This window comes from Vespula vulgaris, chromosome 1, assembly GCF_905475345.1.
Source record: "Vespula vulgaris chromosome 1, iyVesVulg1.1, whole genome shotgun sequence".
Lineage (NCBI taxonomy): Eukaryota > Metazoa > Arthropoda > Insecta > Hymenoptera > Vespidae > Vespula > Vespula vulgaris.
The window spans coordinates 5,336,053-5,352,454 of NC_066586.1; the positions used below are offsets into that span (position 1 = coordinate 5,336,053).

The 16,402-nt window shown below is 38.8% G+C and overlaps 1 protein-coding gene across 1 annotated transcript in view; it reads right to left on the reverse strand.

The window, feature by feature from the left end:
- Positions 1–3,506: 3,506 nt before the first annotated feature.
- Positions 3,507–16,402, reverse strand: part of LOC127064405 (serine/threonine-protein kinase 17B-like) — a 78,806-nt gene continuing 65,910 nt past the window's right edge. The window contains exons 4-6 of the mRNA XM_050995438.1: positions 11,921–12,047; positions 10,258–10,486; positions 3,507–8,446 (exon numbers count right to left, since the gene is read on the reverse strand). Coding sequence (XP_050851395.1) covers positions 7,348–8,446; positions 10,258–10,486; positions 11,921–12,047 — 1,455 coding nt within the window. The 3' untranslated portion in view covers positions 3,507–7,347. The remainder of the gene's footprint in view (positions 8,447–10,257; positions 10,487–11,920; positions 12,048–16,402) is intronic.

The following is a 16,402-nucleotide window of genomic DNA, read 5'->3' on the forward strand; positions in this document are numbered from 1 at the left end:
GACTCCGCTTTTTAAGGGCCAACTCGTTGCTAACGGAATCGTATAAACAATGACGTCATCGCGTTTGCCTTCTCCACTCAAGCCCAACAGCCGTGAAAGTGGGCGATTTCTAAATATGTATGTATACCACGCCGACAAATTCGAAAATCCTCATCTCTTCACGATACATTTAAATCGCGAGAACGTAATAGTTCTAAAAAGAAAAGATGGAGGCTTTTGACAAGATAATCATGTAGGATAGACTCGTTATTCTCTCTTGTCAAAGAAAGAATCATGAATTATTAATTAAGAAAATTAAATCGTTCATAGATTTCGTAAAAGGTTCGAGACGTTCGAGCATGAAATCGACACTGATAATTAGTCGAGATATAGCGACGATCTCTTGAGTTTCTTTAAGAAATGATCTAATTGAACGAGTTTTTTCGTACGTCAAACCGATCGAATCCGCTTATTAATAAATTTATCAATTTTATTAATCACGAGGATGGATCGATCAATTTTTTTTCTACCTTCTATCAGATTTGAAAGAAAATTTATATATCGCAAGGATATATAATAGATAAACATAAAAGCTTATAAATAGAGAAAACAAAAAGGAAGAAAAGTAATGCCAATAGATAAATTCGTCGGATAGGAGGCACGATAGTTATCCGTGGAATTTACTACGTGCAAATGCGGCTTCGAACTTGTTAGATCCGCAAACGAGGCAACGAGGCATTATTTACAGAAGGAAGGCGACATGAGCTGCTTGGTGGTGTTCTCGGTGTCCTGTTGCTGTTGCTGTTGCAGTTGCTGCTGCTGCTGTTGCTTCTGCTGCCGTTGCTGCCGTTGCTGCTGCTGCCGCGAGTATTCACGGAGAATGCAAATTACCAACTACCATAAAGGATCGGCATGATGTGCGCACTGTTTGCTCCGTAATGCGGGGACGGCGCGGCACGGTCTGCACGTGCGAGCTTCCTTACGATTTACGATCTAAGAATTAGACACAATAGGAACGAAGCGACTAACGTCTAATAACCGGCTTACGTAGACCATACACGGATTCTAACGATTAATGTGCTTTGCCTAGCCGATCATCGATAAGTTTGTGAATTTTCATTATACGTACAGCAACAGTTTTTTCTCCTTGTTTTCTTTCCTTCTTTTTTCTCTTTCTTTTTTATTTTCTTTTTATTTATTTATTTATTTTTTTTTTTAATTTATTTACGACCTCTCGATTCTAATGCATCTTGATTTCTTTAAAACTTCTCTTTTAACGATCTCGAGATCATCGTAATGGCATTGACTGAATCGTCCCGACCTCGAGAGATCCTCGTAAAGATTTCGCCTTTACGATTCGTGCGTTTCGCGAATAAAGAATTGGACGGGTGTCTTTAAAAATTGTGTTCTTTAACGGATGTCTGCCTACGTCATTCGAATGAGTTTTAAATGACATCGTACACGTACGAGAAAGACGGGACCGAACTTTGACGCAGGTTTGAATGAAAAAGTACCCGATAAACGAACATCGAACTTTCTCTTTCAACATAAATTACACTTTGCAAGATGCTGCTATTCGTTTAAACGAGTGTTAGTGAATCTAATAAATCAAGATGTAGGATATTCTTATATACATACACACACACATATATATATATTACTTTTTTATTTTGTATTATTAAAAAAGAGGAACGAAAAAGTAATAGATTTAAGATTTTTCATGTCGTATCTCAAAGCTGGGCAAGGTTCGAGTTTGCAATGAAATACAGAAGAACCTTTACGGATATTCCTTTAGCATTACCGCCGATCTCACTTCAACCGATAATGGAAACTGCCGAGGGCGGCTAACGTCCATTCGTCTATCCGTGGCGCCTAGAAATTGCTAAATCAACACTAGGAACGGTCGAACGTGGCACCTGGCACGACCAAATAAAGCGACTATCACTCTGGCGTATCCATAACTTTCCAATGATAATTCGTTAATTAGCGCGTAAAGTCTGGGGCGCGAATTGTCGGTGCGAGTTCTTTGTGCAAGAAAAAAAAGATGGGAGAGTAGCAAAAAAGTTAGTAAGAAAGAATGAAAACGCGGAGAGATATAGAAGAAGGGACAAACGGATGGACGGGAAGACAGACAGACAGAAATACAAAAGCGGCAGGCCGACTTTTAATTAATTACAAGGGAGAATATACGATGCCATTGCTACTTCGCACTACTTTCGTCGTTGAATTTATCGCGTCCAACGTTCGTTCAATGCCATCGCAAATACGTACATGTGTCTGTGTGTGTGTGTGTGTGTGTGTGTATATATGTATATATTCTATATGTATGTTAGTTTCTACGAGAGATACAGAGTAAAAGATTAAAATCCATGAAGAGAATGGTGCTCGCTAAGAATAATAAAATCGATCTTATGAATAATCGGAATAATATAGTTAATTCTCATCGAGAAAGAAACGGTGTTTGTGAGCTATTAATTTCAACAACAAATTCTTGAATATTCAAGTGCGACGAAGCGTGGGTACGCCTTCAAGGTGGGCACACTTTAAACGGGATTGCCTGTCTCGTGTTGTCCCGTTCGAACGAAGGTAGTAACATAGCGATTATAGTCGGTGGTGCGTACTATCATTATCGTTTTAAATGGCAAGCTAAATCGGCGGTACGGAGGAGCTCGGATCGTGAAACACGAGCGTGTTAGAATAGCGTGATCTAATCCTCCTCTTTAGCGACTTCTCTCATTTTCTCTTCGTTATTCTTATCGGTGCGATGTTATTCGATAAAAGAGAGATGAGAGATTCAAACGTTTCTATTCTAACGATATGACGTGATCGCATAGTAAAACGATTTGTACCTTTTCAAGCGACTATAAATATTCTTTTAGTTATATTATAATACGTTTCATCTTTCTTCGTGGCGTTGATAATAAACGCGGAGAAGGCTTTTGAATTATTTATCATATTAATGTCCAGAACCATTCCGAGCTAGCCGTGGTCCTTTAATTTTTCTTTTTTTCCTTTTTATTCTTTTTCATACAGTTGTATCGTTAGCCGGACGCCATTGAACGTTTAAGCGCAATAAGCATAAAATAAATATACACGTCTTGGCATAATTACGCGAGTCACGAGTCGCGAGTGAAATTGAAAATTGCTCCTATGGGAGAAGGTAGAGAAACGTTTGAACGTATGAGAGTATCTAACTAAAAGTACTCATTTGAAACGGAAAGTGCCAATGATATTTTACGTCGACTAGGTTCAGCCTATCTACGGACGACGACTAAAGACAACTCTCTTTTATCTGTTCTTTCACGCGAACGACGAGTAAATGCTCTCTGAAGCAGCTTTTTCTTTTTCTCTCTCAACAAAAAAGTAAACTAAGGAAAAAATATTTTCAAATGGAAATCCGCACGTCGTGCTCGTATCTCGACTACCCATCCAAGGATTCATGTCTTTTTCTTTGCAGTCTGAGAATATTACCAAGACACGGAATGTACTGAAAAATAAGAGAGAGAGAAAGAGGACGTATCACTCGCTTCTCGTATTTTATAGCGTTTATTTCGTACGTTATTAAAGAAAATACAATGATAGCAGTATTTACAGGATGTCGTAAGTTCTAGGTACACGAACGTGTTTTCCATCAGAATAAACTTCAGTATTAATAATAATAATAATAATAATAATAATAATAATAATAAAATAATAATAGTAATAATATAATAATAATAATAATAATAATAATAATATAATAATAATAATAATAATAATAATAATAATAATAATAATAATAATAATATTAATATTAATATTAATAGAATAAATTCGGACAAAGGATAGGGCGCGTTCATGTAATAGAGAAAAAGAAAAGAGATAGATAGAAAGAGATAGAGAAACAAAAATTAATGCAAACTCATCTTTTTCGAGGCTTCTTTACAAACGATGATACGCAACGATACAAGATTAATTCTAAAAAAAAAAAAAGAGAGAGAAAGAACGTTCGAATGGTAATTAAATACGACACCCGTTTTCTTTGTTATATAAGAAAAAAATAAATAACGACGAAAATTAGCCTCGAGAAAGAACGAATCCGACTTGTCGTTTGAACGCAAGCCCCACCCCATATTTCCGTAGTAGCAAAATTATATTACAGAAGTTTATCCTTTTTCTTTACCAGATCATACAGAGAAAAAGAAGACGAACATATGCATTAATCTTTCATACTCAAATAAACATACAAGAAATGGGACAACACAGTCATTCGCACTCGGAAAAGGATAAACTATATTTTTCGCGGTAAAAAGCGTCGCTTCTCTCGTAACGACCGTGTGCGTGCAACGACAGTTATGATGTAGTATCTTCTCTATTCCGTGTTGTGCGTTTTATTTTGTTCTTTTCTCTTCTTTTTATTTTTTCCTTTTGTTTTCGTTTAAATATTAGATATATTTTTGCACTTGAACACTATTCTTCTCTCTCCCCATGACATTGGGCGTTTTAAAGTTCACTAATTTCGTACGTTGAGAGATACGTTGCCGTATGAGAGAGAGAGACAGATGATGATAAATAAGGATATTTCCGATCTATTATATCGTCGTTGGATCGATCGAGCAAAAGGACCTTGCGATTTCTTCGCGACGATTTATGTAAAAATATTTTTTGTTCAAATTATCCGAGTTAATCGGACCGGTATCTCGACAAGTTCAAATTATCAAGTTAAACACACAAGATATATGTGTATATGTGTATATATATATATATATATATATATATATATATATATATATATCGACACGGAGAAGTGACAAGGTCTTACGTCGATCACCGATGATGAAACGTTCACCACGAAGAAGCCTTGTCATTTCGACTAATACGATCGTTCATTCGTTCGTTTTCTTTTCAAAGACACATCAGGCACTATTCGCGTTCTCCAATCGTGAGTCTCCGGAAAGAAGATCGGAGAGGACACCGACCGTTCGTTGGCTCCTCGTCAACGACCGTGTGCCCGGAGAACGATAACAGAGCTAGATACGAGGATCGAGAGAAAACGAACCACAATCTTTTCTGTTCCCCATTTTTTTGTTGTTGTTTTTTCTGTTTTTTTTTCTTTTTTCTTTCTTTTTTCTTTTTTATTATTTTTTTTTTTTTTTAATATATGACTAGTATTTAACGGAGTAACGAGGGACTTTTTCCTCAAAATCGCGAAAGATTTGGTCTCCACGAGCGATCTACTTTTATTTTTCTCCTTTCTCTCTGTTTTTCTATTTACTCATTCGCTTGTTGAATTTTTATTGCTTCTTCTTTTTTTTGTAATCAATTTTCTTTTAATTTCTATTTTCTACTTTTATATTCTCCTATTAGTAGCCGCATTGCTTTCCCCGCGATCTTTCGCGATCTTACCACGAGAGATTTACACAATATATGTACGTCTTAAAAAATATTACAATACCAACGATACATCCTCTCCGACGCAAAGAGATTTCGATCCGCATTCGTATCTCAAGTTTAGTCGCTAAACGTGGATAGATATAAGATCGATGTTGCATTTAAAAAAGGATTAGATAAAAAAAAAAGAAAAGAAAAAAGAAGACCACCCACCATCCCGGACATATTATCTTCTATATAATTCATTCGTACGCTGAACGTGAGACGCGAATACGAACTGTTCGTCTCTGTATTGTTCGTCGTTTAATTTTGAACAACGCTGTTGAAATCCGTCGAATGTTTTCTGGCTCATAAGCGGCGAACGTAATTTATCCACTATTTATTTTTTATATCGGCAGTTTATCGAGAGGCACATGATCGACGATCGAACCTTGAGATCTATCGTCTTCGATCGCCGATTGGGCAGTTTTATTATTGCAACGTCGAAAGAGGAGAGGGCATCGACAGAGGAAAAAATTAAATATATATATTTCAAACATCCTAATTAATTTCTTTAAAATATTAACAACGAACAATTATTGATTTATTTCTTTTAAATTTTGGATCCAAAAAAATCATCTTCCTTTTTTCTTCTTTTTTCTTTTTTTTCCTTTTTCTGTAATTATTATTTAAAACATCCTCTTCCTTTCCTTCGACGTCAAGGAAAGACAATAATTAGAGATGCCTAAAGGCTCGTCTAGGCTCTCAATTTCGCACGATCGACGAGCTACCCTGTAAAAGAAGGTTTCCTTTTTTCTTTTTTCTTTTTCTTTCTTTTTTTTTTTTGCGCGATTAAGGCACTGTCCGAACGAGTAAAAGTCTTTTCTCGCTCATGACTTTTGTTAAATTCGTACAGTCGTATTTGCACCATATGGCGCAAACTTACGCGAAGGAGTAGGCACTACGATCGTGTGTGTATTTATATATATATATATATATATGTATATATATACATATATATATGCGAATGTATGTATGTATGCATGTACATAAATCATACGTTTGCGAGTTTGTCTTCTCTTATAAACGCTTATTACGAAGGCACCGAAGTTACTGAAATAGAGCTACGACGACGTACGTAAGATTTGTTGAACAAGACGCTGAACACTTTCTTTATATATTACACAACAACCATACCGACGACGTATTCAATACGCTTGTTGTCACTACGGCTGATCATCGAATATCATCAACGAATGAAAATTCGAAAGACAGCACCGTTTTCGTACTTTTAAATCGATGCTCGCAAAGCGCTCTCTAATCGCCACGAAAGTTTGTCCCTTCTCCTTTCAAAACGGCAGATAACGAGTTGTCTACGTATCCCTGTACATATTCCCTTCCCTTTATACCTAACTTTACATCCTCTTATCTTTTCTCCTTCCTATTATTTACACCATGCCGTAAAAGCCTCGTTATCTCTGCCGTACAACGTTCTTTTATCTCGACCATACGCATTGTGTATATCTACGGTATATATTGTACCACCGAAAATGTGTGGATCACGCCCTGGTCATAATACTCGAAGAAGAAGAAAAAAAAAGAGAAAAAAAGGAGGAAAAAAAAGGAAAAAAAAAAGAAAAGAAAAAAGATATGAGAGAACAAAACGACATGCACGTCATCACACGCACCTAATATATCTTACTTATATATACAACAGCCATTTGTTCGCATTAATACATGTTTTTCCATCCTACCTCTTTTCTCTTTTACGCTCTCTTTTTCATCTCACTATCACACAACATTCTCTCTTTCTCTTTCTCTCTCTCTCTTTCATACCTATCTAACTCTTTTGCGAAGAGGCACGATCGGCCTTAACTGTACACGATTAACGTCATCTATGTACAAAGAAAGCATCAGTCTCTATCACGGATCACCATCCGAAAATGCGACGGCGATGACCGTCAAATATAAGACGCCTTCCAAGTGTGTTCCCTTTAAAGACAACGAGGAAGATTTTCCTTAGGACGCTCCATGTACTTGGAAACGTCGAATCCGTGCCTGCACCGATTCGCACTGAACCTCGCTGTACCTCGTATATCTACCCGCTCTGACGGGTTCCCTTATGACGACCAGATTGCCACCCCTCTCCCTGAGAGCTTCCAAGCCGGTCTTACCACGAACTACCGGTGGTACCGTCGTGGACAACTTGGAGGACTTGCTTGACGTCTCGGATGTGAAACGACTGAGTGCTTTGCTAACAACGCCGTTGCATTCTCTAGGCCAAGCTCGTGGATTGTGGTGATGGTGGTGCCTCTGTTCCCATCTGTCGGATGTAGGGTCGGCACCAACTGCGAAGGGAAAACTCGCCCTACCACCTCCCTGAGTTTTCCCATAGAGAATAAAATCCAACGAGTCGTCGGAATAGATGCTACTCCGGTCGCTCGAACTGTCCGTCGAAATTTCCGATACGGTGTCGCTTCCACCGTCGCTACATTGTTGTTCCTCGCCAAGAATGAATACCGGCGTACATTTGAATACTTCACCGGCTGGCATCGTGTGAGTAGCCGTCGCTCTTCTCTGCGTGCTCACGTTTCCAGACATAATCGTTGAACTCGTCGTTATCGTCGTCGAGGATGTCGTGGTGTTCTTACTGTTCGCGCAGGATGATTCAATAATGACGATCTCCGTACTCGAAAATTTTTGAGCCAGCGATTCCATATTACGTTTAAAGGTGTCCCTACGATCGGGACTCAAACCAAACCTCATAGACTTAGGGCTAGATTTAGAAGTCGAATAAATATTTTCCGTGTGCGAAGAGACAGCTCGGGTAGTCATCGTTTTTACTTCATTTTGATTGGCAAGGCTCGATGTTCGCACGTGTGTGTTTTCGGCGTCGCAGCACTTTGGTGCCGATGGTGGAATCGTCGTCTTCGTTTCCTCCGTCGATGATTTATTGTTGTGCTGTTGTTTTTGTTCTTCTTCTTCCTGCTGAGAGATCGTTTTGCATTTTAAACTGGAGTCTTCCGTCGGGGGTAGTGAAGAGGATAACGGTGGCACTGGATCATCGAACATGGCGAACCATGCATGCTTAAGACACTCCGTTACTGTCAGTCGTTCGCTGAAACGAGAAATAACATCAATTAGAATAATTATCTAATACGCAAGAGAGATACGAATTGAGATTAGACAAAAAACAGGGGCTATTTGATAGATGACGTTAGGAGGTAGTTTATGGTAAAATAGCCGAAATAGAAACCTAGTATAAATATGTCCGAAGTTGTATATCGCAAGTTTGAATATTCAATAGAAGATAACGCAGGTGGAACACGGAGGTCTTTTCTTAATGTTCCTTCAGATATAATCGAATCACGTGAAAGTACAGTTACTCGTTACCCAGTTCTGCTCCGATTAACCGAGGAGGTTGAATATCAATCAAACCCACGCTAGAAGGGGTTTTACCTAACGACACTTTTTTCTTCTTCCAAAATTTTCTACTCTGTTCGAACAAAACTACATATACTCGACGAATTGGCTCTCCCGTCGTTACGAAATCCTGTATCTTTATATGTGTTTTTACTCGAGTCACAAGCGTTTTAAGAAGAATTTTTTTAGATAAAAAAGAACAAACGAGGTAAGATTTCTAAGACAAGGAGAAGAGCTGTTGTACTTTTGTGGTCATCAGAACGCCTTGATTTCCGGACGAGGGACAGGATTGTCTTCGATAGCAGACTAACTGGATTGCGTAACGCTCGTCCGTTAACAGTTGTACGAGAGAGACAGAGAAATAGAGAGAGAGAGAGAGAGAAAGAAAAGAGTAAATTGTACTTCGACGCGGCTCATCGTGAGCGTATATGATGCTCGTGTGACGTATCTCTCTCTCTCTGTCTTTCCGTTGAGTATTGTCATCAACGAGATAAACCCCGGCTTTGCAAGGAAGGACCCGGATAGCCCGGATGGAGACTTCCTTCCAGCTGTCCGTCTGCTTGACGATAAGGAAATCTACGAGTTTTTCTAGTCCTCTTCCCGTTTCAATGAAAGTCAGAGCAAAGGCTGGAACTTGATTTGTTTGTTTGTTTGTCTCATTTTTATTCTCTTTTTTTTTTTTTTGATCAATCCAGGAAAATTTATCTACACGTATAGTACGATATGATGTGATATGATATATATCAAGATTGTCTATATGTATATGTATGTCTATACGTGTATATCTAAAACGCGCAGTTGGAAATGAAAGATCAACGAGAAACGAGATCTTTCAACGAGTTCGTTCAACATTTCTTCTCTCTCTCTTTCTCTCTCTCTCTCTCTCTCTCTCTCCCTGTCTTTCTCCAGAGCATATATATATATATATATATATATATATATATATATATATCATGTTATGATTTCTCAGACCTACGCTTGTAAATAATGTCTTCGGAGAAGTCCGTCATGACCTACCGAGAAAGAGTTTACGCTACATAGGACTAAGTGAAAAGAGATACCGGCGCGTAGGAAAGACGAATGTGATCTGCTTGTTCATCGATGGTTATGTTAGAAGCATGTTGGCATTATTTGATTTCTTCGAACGAAAACAAGCGTGGCTCGTGTAACTGAATGTCGACGACATTCCATACGCCTCGTGTTAACCTTCGTAACGTGAGCTAAATTATGTGGAAATTAATGGATATGATATATGGTATACAAAAAGAAAAAAAAAGGAAAAGGAAAAAAAAAGAAAAAAGAAAGACGAGCCGTTCGTTCGAACGCAGTGAAACAATTTTGAAAAATTCGATCGTGTGTTATCATGGAACGATCGACGACGTTCATTCATTACTTCGTTCGTTCGTTCGATTTAGCGAATCATTTGTTTCTATCGATTAATAAATTATTATAAACGTCGATTGTATCTTAAAAAAAAAAAAAAAAGAAAAACCCAATTCAACTCACCTTGGATCCTTGACCATGAGTTTGCGCATGAGATCTCGCGCCTCCTCCGATACGTCCTCGAAGAGATCGTCCGGAAAATCTAAACGACATCTGCTGATGTTACAAAAGGTTTCCTGCTTGGTATCGCCGCCAAAAGGGGAGCATCCCGTTAACAGAACGTAGAGTAGAACTCCGACCGACCACATGTCGGTTGCCAGACTGATCGGCTCGTAATTCAGGACTTCTGGGGCTGAAACACGCACGGATGCGGAAGGAACGTTTAAGAGAATGATTTATGATGCGTCCACTCTTTGAAATCATACGCTTGCGTCTGCATGCTGTACTCTATCGCGATGTAGATTTACTTGATGAAATAAACGTTCCTCAACAACAGAGTGTATCCCGTTTAATTGGATCATTTAAAATTGATCTATCACCTTTCGCGTTAAAAATTGTATGTTTCTTTTTTTTTTTTTCTTTCCTTTTTCTTTTCGCAAGAGAAGAACAATTAAGATCGTCGATAAATCGTTCCATTTTTTATCAAACTATATTAAAATCAATTAGAGATAGAAAGAAATATATATATATACATATATATGTATGTATGTATGTATATCATATTTAAATGATCCTTCTCAATGAAACATATACTCGTATTCTAATATCGTCATTAAGAAAGAATCGATATATACAATAAGGAATATAGAAGGAATACATAGAAGGTATATACGGTAAAGAGGCAATCAAGAAAGTCGACGATTTATGTGTCGACTCGCGCGAAAACGGCTCGCATATGAATCGAAGGGTGAATCTCTCTCTCTCTCTCTCTTTTTCTTGCTCTCTCGAGTATACCTTTCGTACCGTTTTCATTCAGACTCGACGACCGTTAGAGAGACGGGAGTCAGAAGTAATTGCGGGAGTAGTAATCGCGAGGATCGTAAAAGGACTCTCTTCTCCTTTTCTCTTCTTTCTCTCTCTCCCTCTCTCTTTCTCATTTCTTTGACGAGTGCACGAGTAGCAATAGCCGCGGAGAAACGACGCGCAAACTCCACCGCTGCCACCACCGCCACCGCCGCCACCATCACTACCAATACCAATACCAATACCAACATCACCACCATCACCACCACCATCACCATCATCATCGCCGCGTGCGGCTTTACTGCCGGCTGTGAAGTGGCTTGTTCTGTTCAATTATGCAACGGGCCCTGTTTCTTTAATGGAATTACGCGCTACGAAACGAGCCACCAACGGACGCAACCAGATTCTCTGCGCGAATAATATAACCCGTTGGAGTGAGAGAGACAGAGAAAAAGAAAGAGAGAGAGAGAGAAAGAGAGGAGACTTGCGGAGTCAACGGGGATCCGTGAAACGAAAAAAAGAAACGAAGGGATACCCGCGGCGATCGATTTCAGCGCACGTCAAATGATTTATATTTATATTCGTGCGGCAATCCTTTTAATTTATGCGCCCCTGCTGATACATCGATCCTCGCGAGGACGTTCATTTCGTCGCGAGTTATAAAATTCTCTCTTCCTTCTCTCAGGGATTCGTACTACGGAACACGTTTCGTCGCTTTTTTGTTCTTCTTTTCTTTTTTTTTTTTTTGTAATGTTTAATTTTTAAATTAAAAATTGTTAATTTTTCTTTCTTTTTCTTTTTCTTTTTTTCTCCCTATACTCACCAACATAATCGGGCGTGCCCAAGATCTCACGTATGTCCGCACCGTGGCTGATGTATCGCGATATACCAAAATCGCAGAGTTTCACGTCGCAATCGGGAAAATCGCCGGTTAGTACCAGATTTTGTGGCTGTAAAAATAAAAAGAAAAAAGAAAAAGATTGTAGATATATATAATAGAGATAGAGAAATGATCGAGAAAAAAATATTTTCCTACGACGTTAAAAAAAGATCGAATGAAATAAAATATTACTGACGTATAAACTATCTGCACAGATACTTATATGCGCGTATTTATAAGCATATGTATATGCATAAGGCCATTTCCCTTGCGATACTCGTCACGAAACGCACGATTTCCTTTCGCAACGTTGAAACTTCATACACCGTATCACCGTAGAGAAAAAGAAAAAGAAAGAGAGAGAGAGAGATAGAGAGAGAGAAAGAGAGAGAAATAATCCTTCTCTAACTCTCTCTGCTCTCCTCTCTTTCTCTCTCTCTCTCTCTCCCACGCTACATATTATATACCTCTGGCGCCAGACGTTCGACGATTCATTTCACATTTTTATCAAAAGACGACGACCGCGTTGGGAGCTCGACGATCGCTTTATTCAAACTCTTTGCCCTCTTTCCTTTCTAATGGAAGATATCCTTGACTTTGAAAAAAAGACGTGCATCCAGAACGACGAACGGTGCTGTCTCCATTTTTTTTTTTTTGGTCTATTCCTTTTCTCTCTTTTTTTCTTCGTCTTTCTTTTTCTAACGCTATTTAAACGTTCCGAATGCGTAACGTATGTTATATAGCAACGAATACGTAAGCAAATATACGTATGTATATACTACGTATATGTACATATACCTATATATATGTATATCCGTATATGTAAATACGTACGTAGGTAGACGTCGATGCAAAACGGTATCGCAGCTGTCGCAGGTAAAATGCGTACACAACGCACAACAACGTTTGTGCGTCCTCGTCTGGACAAGAGACGGAACTCGTAAGCGTAGGTACTTACTCGTACGAGAAAATAGAAGGAAAGAGTGGAGCAAAAGAAGGAGAGGAGAGGAGAGGAGAGTCGGTAGAAGGCTTTCAACGATCATTACGCAGTCCAACGTAGCAGGCGTGCGACTTAATTAAACGCATTTAATAAGCAAGGATTCGCATGCGCGCCCACCAAGTAATCGAGCCAATTAATCGTGCCGCGAGCGCATGCTTCGGCTACTTTTTCGCTTTTAACCTTGGCTTGTACTTCTCTTCCCAACCTACCTCTCATTCCTCTCATCCCTACCACTCCCCTCTCCTTTCTTCACTCATCTCCTCTTCATTACCTTCCTCTTTTAAATCTCGTCCCTCTTCGCGAAACGAAAGAGATTGCGTAGAGTTGTACACGTCCATCGAAGAGGATCCATTTTGATTCGATTAAAAAAAGGAAAAGAAGAAAGGAAATACGCGAACAATGAATCTGCAACCCCAATGATAATCTTTTCCTCGATGAAATCGTCCCGTTTGAAAATCGGGGACGATGTATTGATAATTAAGTGACTTTGTTCAACATGTGGTTCATTCATTTATCAAATTATTCAAGGGTAATTATGTGAGAATAAAGCGATTGTGGAGAGCGCAAATGTTAATCGTCGATAGTATATGTATATAATCGGTATTAACAATTTTAAGGAGCGAACCTTTCGAATGAATACTCGACAAGTACCCATCTATGTTATACGTTATCGAATTAATTCGATACACAGCGATTTCGCTGATCCGTCGTTGTGCAATTAATCGTATGCATCTCCCTCTCCCTCTTTTCTCGTTTCGTTCTCTCCCTTTTTAATTCATCTTCAGAGGTAACTGTACTCGATAAGAGCACTTCACTCTCGAACCTTCGAAAACATCGGCTTGAAATCACGATAGGTGGTCGAGAAACAACTCGTTGACTCAAACAATTCATGGGGGAAGCAAGCTTTCGTTTCGTTCTCCTCATATCATCAAGCATACAACAGAGAGAAAAAGACAGAAAGAAAGAATCGAGAGACGTAGAATGTTGTACTTACACATATTACTTTTCCATTTACATTTTGTTTTGTTTTCATCCTTCGATGTTTTAAAACCGATACAAGCTTTGTATCCGCGAAACTTAGAAAAAAGACCATATATATCCACTTATGCACTTGCACACTTACGCGTATCCATACCGTTTCCGTCAGTCGAGTTTTCAATTTATCGATGATTTGAAATCTTTCCTTTCTTGGCAGCAAGAAGGGAGACTTCCTTTTTATCGAAGTCCACGGTAATGTCGTCGCATGCGTGACTCTTATTTCCGTCATCTTGACTTTCAACAACTTTGCGCTTATCCAACACGATCGGCACACATCGAGACCTCTCCTACGTGCACTTTCACGCTATATCAAATCTCGCGCGCGCAGACAGATAGATGGATAGATAGATAGATAGATAGATAGATAGATAGATAGATAGATAGATAGATAGATAGATAGATAGATAGATACACACATACACACATGCATACACAACAATTTTCCTTTCGAAAAAAGTCTCTCGATATTAGCTGTGTTGCGCGCGTTAGTTGAGAAATAAGAATTACGGCGTAGAATAAACGGAAGAATCGCGAGGCAATATACATGTATGCATATATGTATGTACGTACACACACATATATATAATATATACATACGTCGTCCTTTTGCTCAGTAGGATTTGGTTTGTGTGTTACGTTTCGTTATACCGAGTTACGAGTCGAACGTGACCGGACTACGTTACGAAGAGTGCTCGACGAGCTGCGAATAATGATTTAAAAGGAGCGACAACGAATGTCGATTCAAAACTGCGTCGTTAACGTTCGACTCCTTCGGCTCTTGTTGAATTTCCTTATTTTTCTTTTCTCATTCCTTTTCGTTTGCATAAAGCCCGTAGAAAACATAGTATAAACATCGATTCGAGATATTGTATAAGAGAGAGAGAGAGAGAGAGAGAGAGAGAGAGAAGAAAAAAATAAATTGTATTCGATAAAAATAACGTTACGAATAATATTTTTTCGATATGCGTTTGTCTATGGTTATAAAACACTTATCATTTAAATGACATAAAAGGAACATACGCAGAAACATACATACATTGAATAGAAAAGACTTAATGATAGGGTAGAGAAGAGAGAAGCGTGTCTTGTCATGTTCGACGTTAACGATCTCGAAGAAAAAGCGTCTCACGGTCGGAACCTTCTAGAATAAAAGCGTAGGTACTTACATACATACATAACGTAGAATACGATAATGCGTAGGTATCAATTTGGGATCACACTGCAATTCGTGTCCCGGAAGTCGCTCAATAAGGAACGAAGACATTTCCATAATTAACCATTACGAAGTTCATACGTCAGAGCCGTCAGAGATGCATTTATCGAGCGTTCGTCGCTCCTTAACACATTGCGCCAGGACGTATGTGGGTGTGCTTGGCTATCGATTACAAACGAAAATTATGACGACGTCGAATGCGTTTTAATACTTTTAACGAAGGATCCTCGTGTCGTTTCATCTTCATTTATATCTCTCGTTTTGTTCTCTTTCGCGAAAAGTGCGAACGTTTGCGGGATCTTCAGGAGATTTTAATGTACGAGTCTATCGGCATAAAAAAGCGATATCATCGAACGTCGTAATTTTTCATTTCGATGCTTTTGATATTGGAGAGAGAAAGAGAAAGAATGACAAACGGTACGCGTAAATTGTTTGATATATTTACGATCAATCGTATTCTTATTTTCTTATTTTCTATATAAAAGATATCCTTTCATAAACTTATTTATTTTATTCAGCGTTACAGGAACGTAGGGAAAAGTCATTCGCTAGATGCATCCAACTCGACATGCATGACGTAGGTGGCGAACGATCGAGATTTCAAAGCGTGAATACGCTTTGAACGCGAGTCTTCTTCCTTCGATCGATGATGACTTCGATTAATCCTCTTCTTCCGAACGATCGAACCTACCTTTCGCCTTCCTTTTCTTCTATACGATCGATCGGACAGGTGTACGAGCCGTTCTTCTCGAGCTCGTCGGCATCGATGGGTATTACTACTACTACTACTACTACTACTACTACTACGAGAGAGAGAGAGAGTACTAGTACTAGTATTACTACTACTACTACTATTACCACATTCGAATACGAATGCCGTGTTCGCAAAAAATGTATGCAGGAAGGACATGACTCGTTAAATCGTCGGTAAGGCCGTTCATCCTTCTTAGAGAGAACGAACGAGATAGAAAAGGAAAGAAAAACCTTAGGTCGAGACGATTCTCACGATCCTTCGTAAATAAGAATTTATTTTTGCATGTAATAGTACTTCCTATGATTAGTTGTTTGCTGTACGAAGAAATTTCTCAAATAACGAAGAAGATATACTTCGTTTAAATATGTGTGTGTGTGCGTGTGTGTGTGTATACGCGCGTATGTTTCTTTTTCTTTTTCA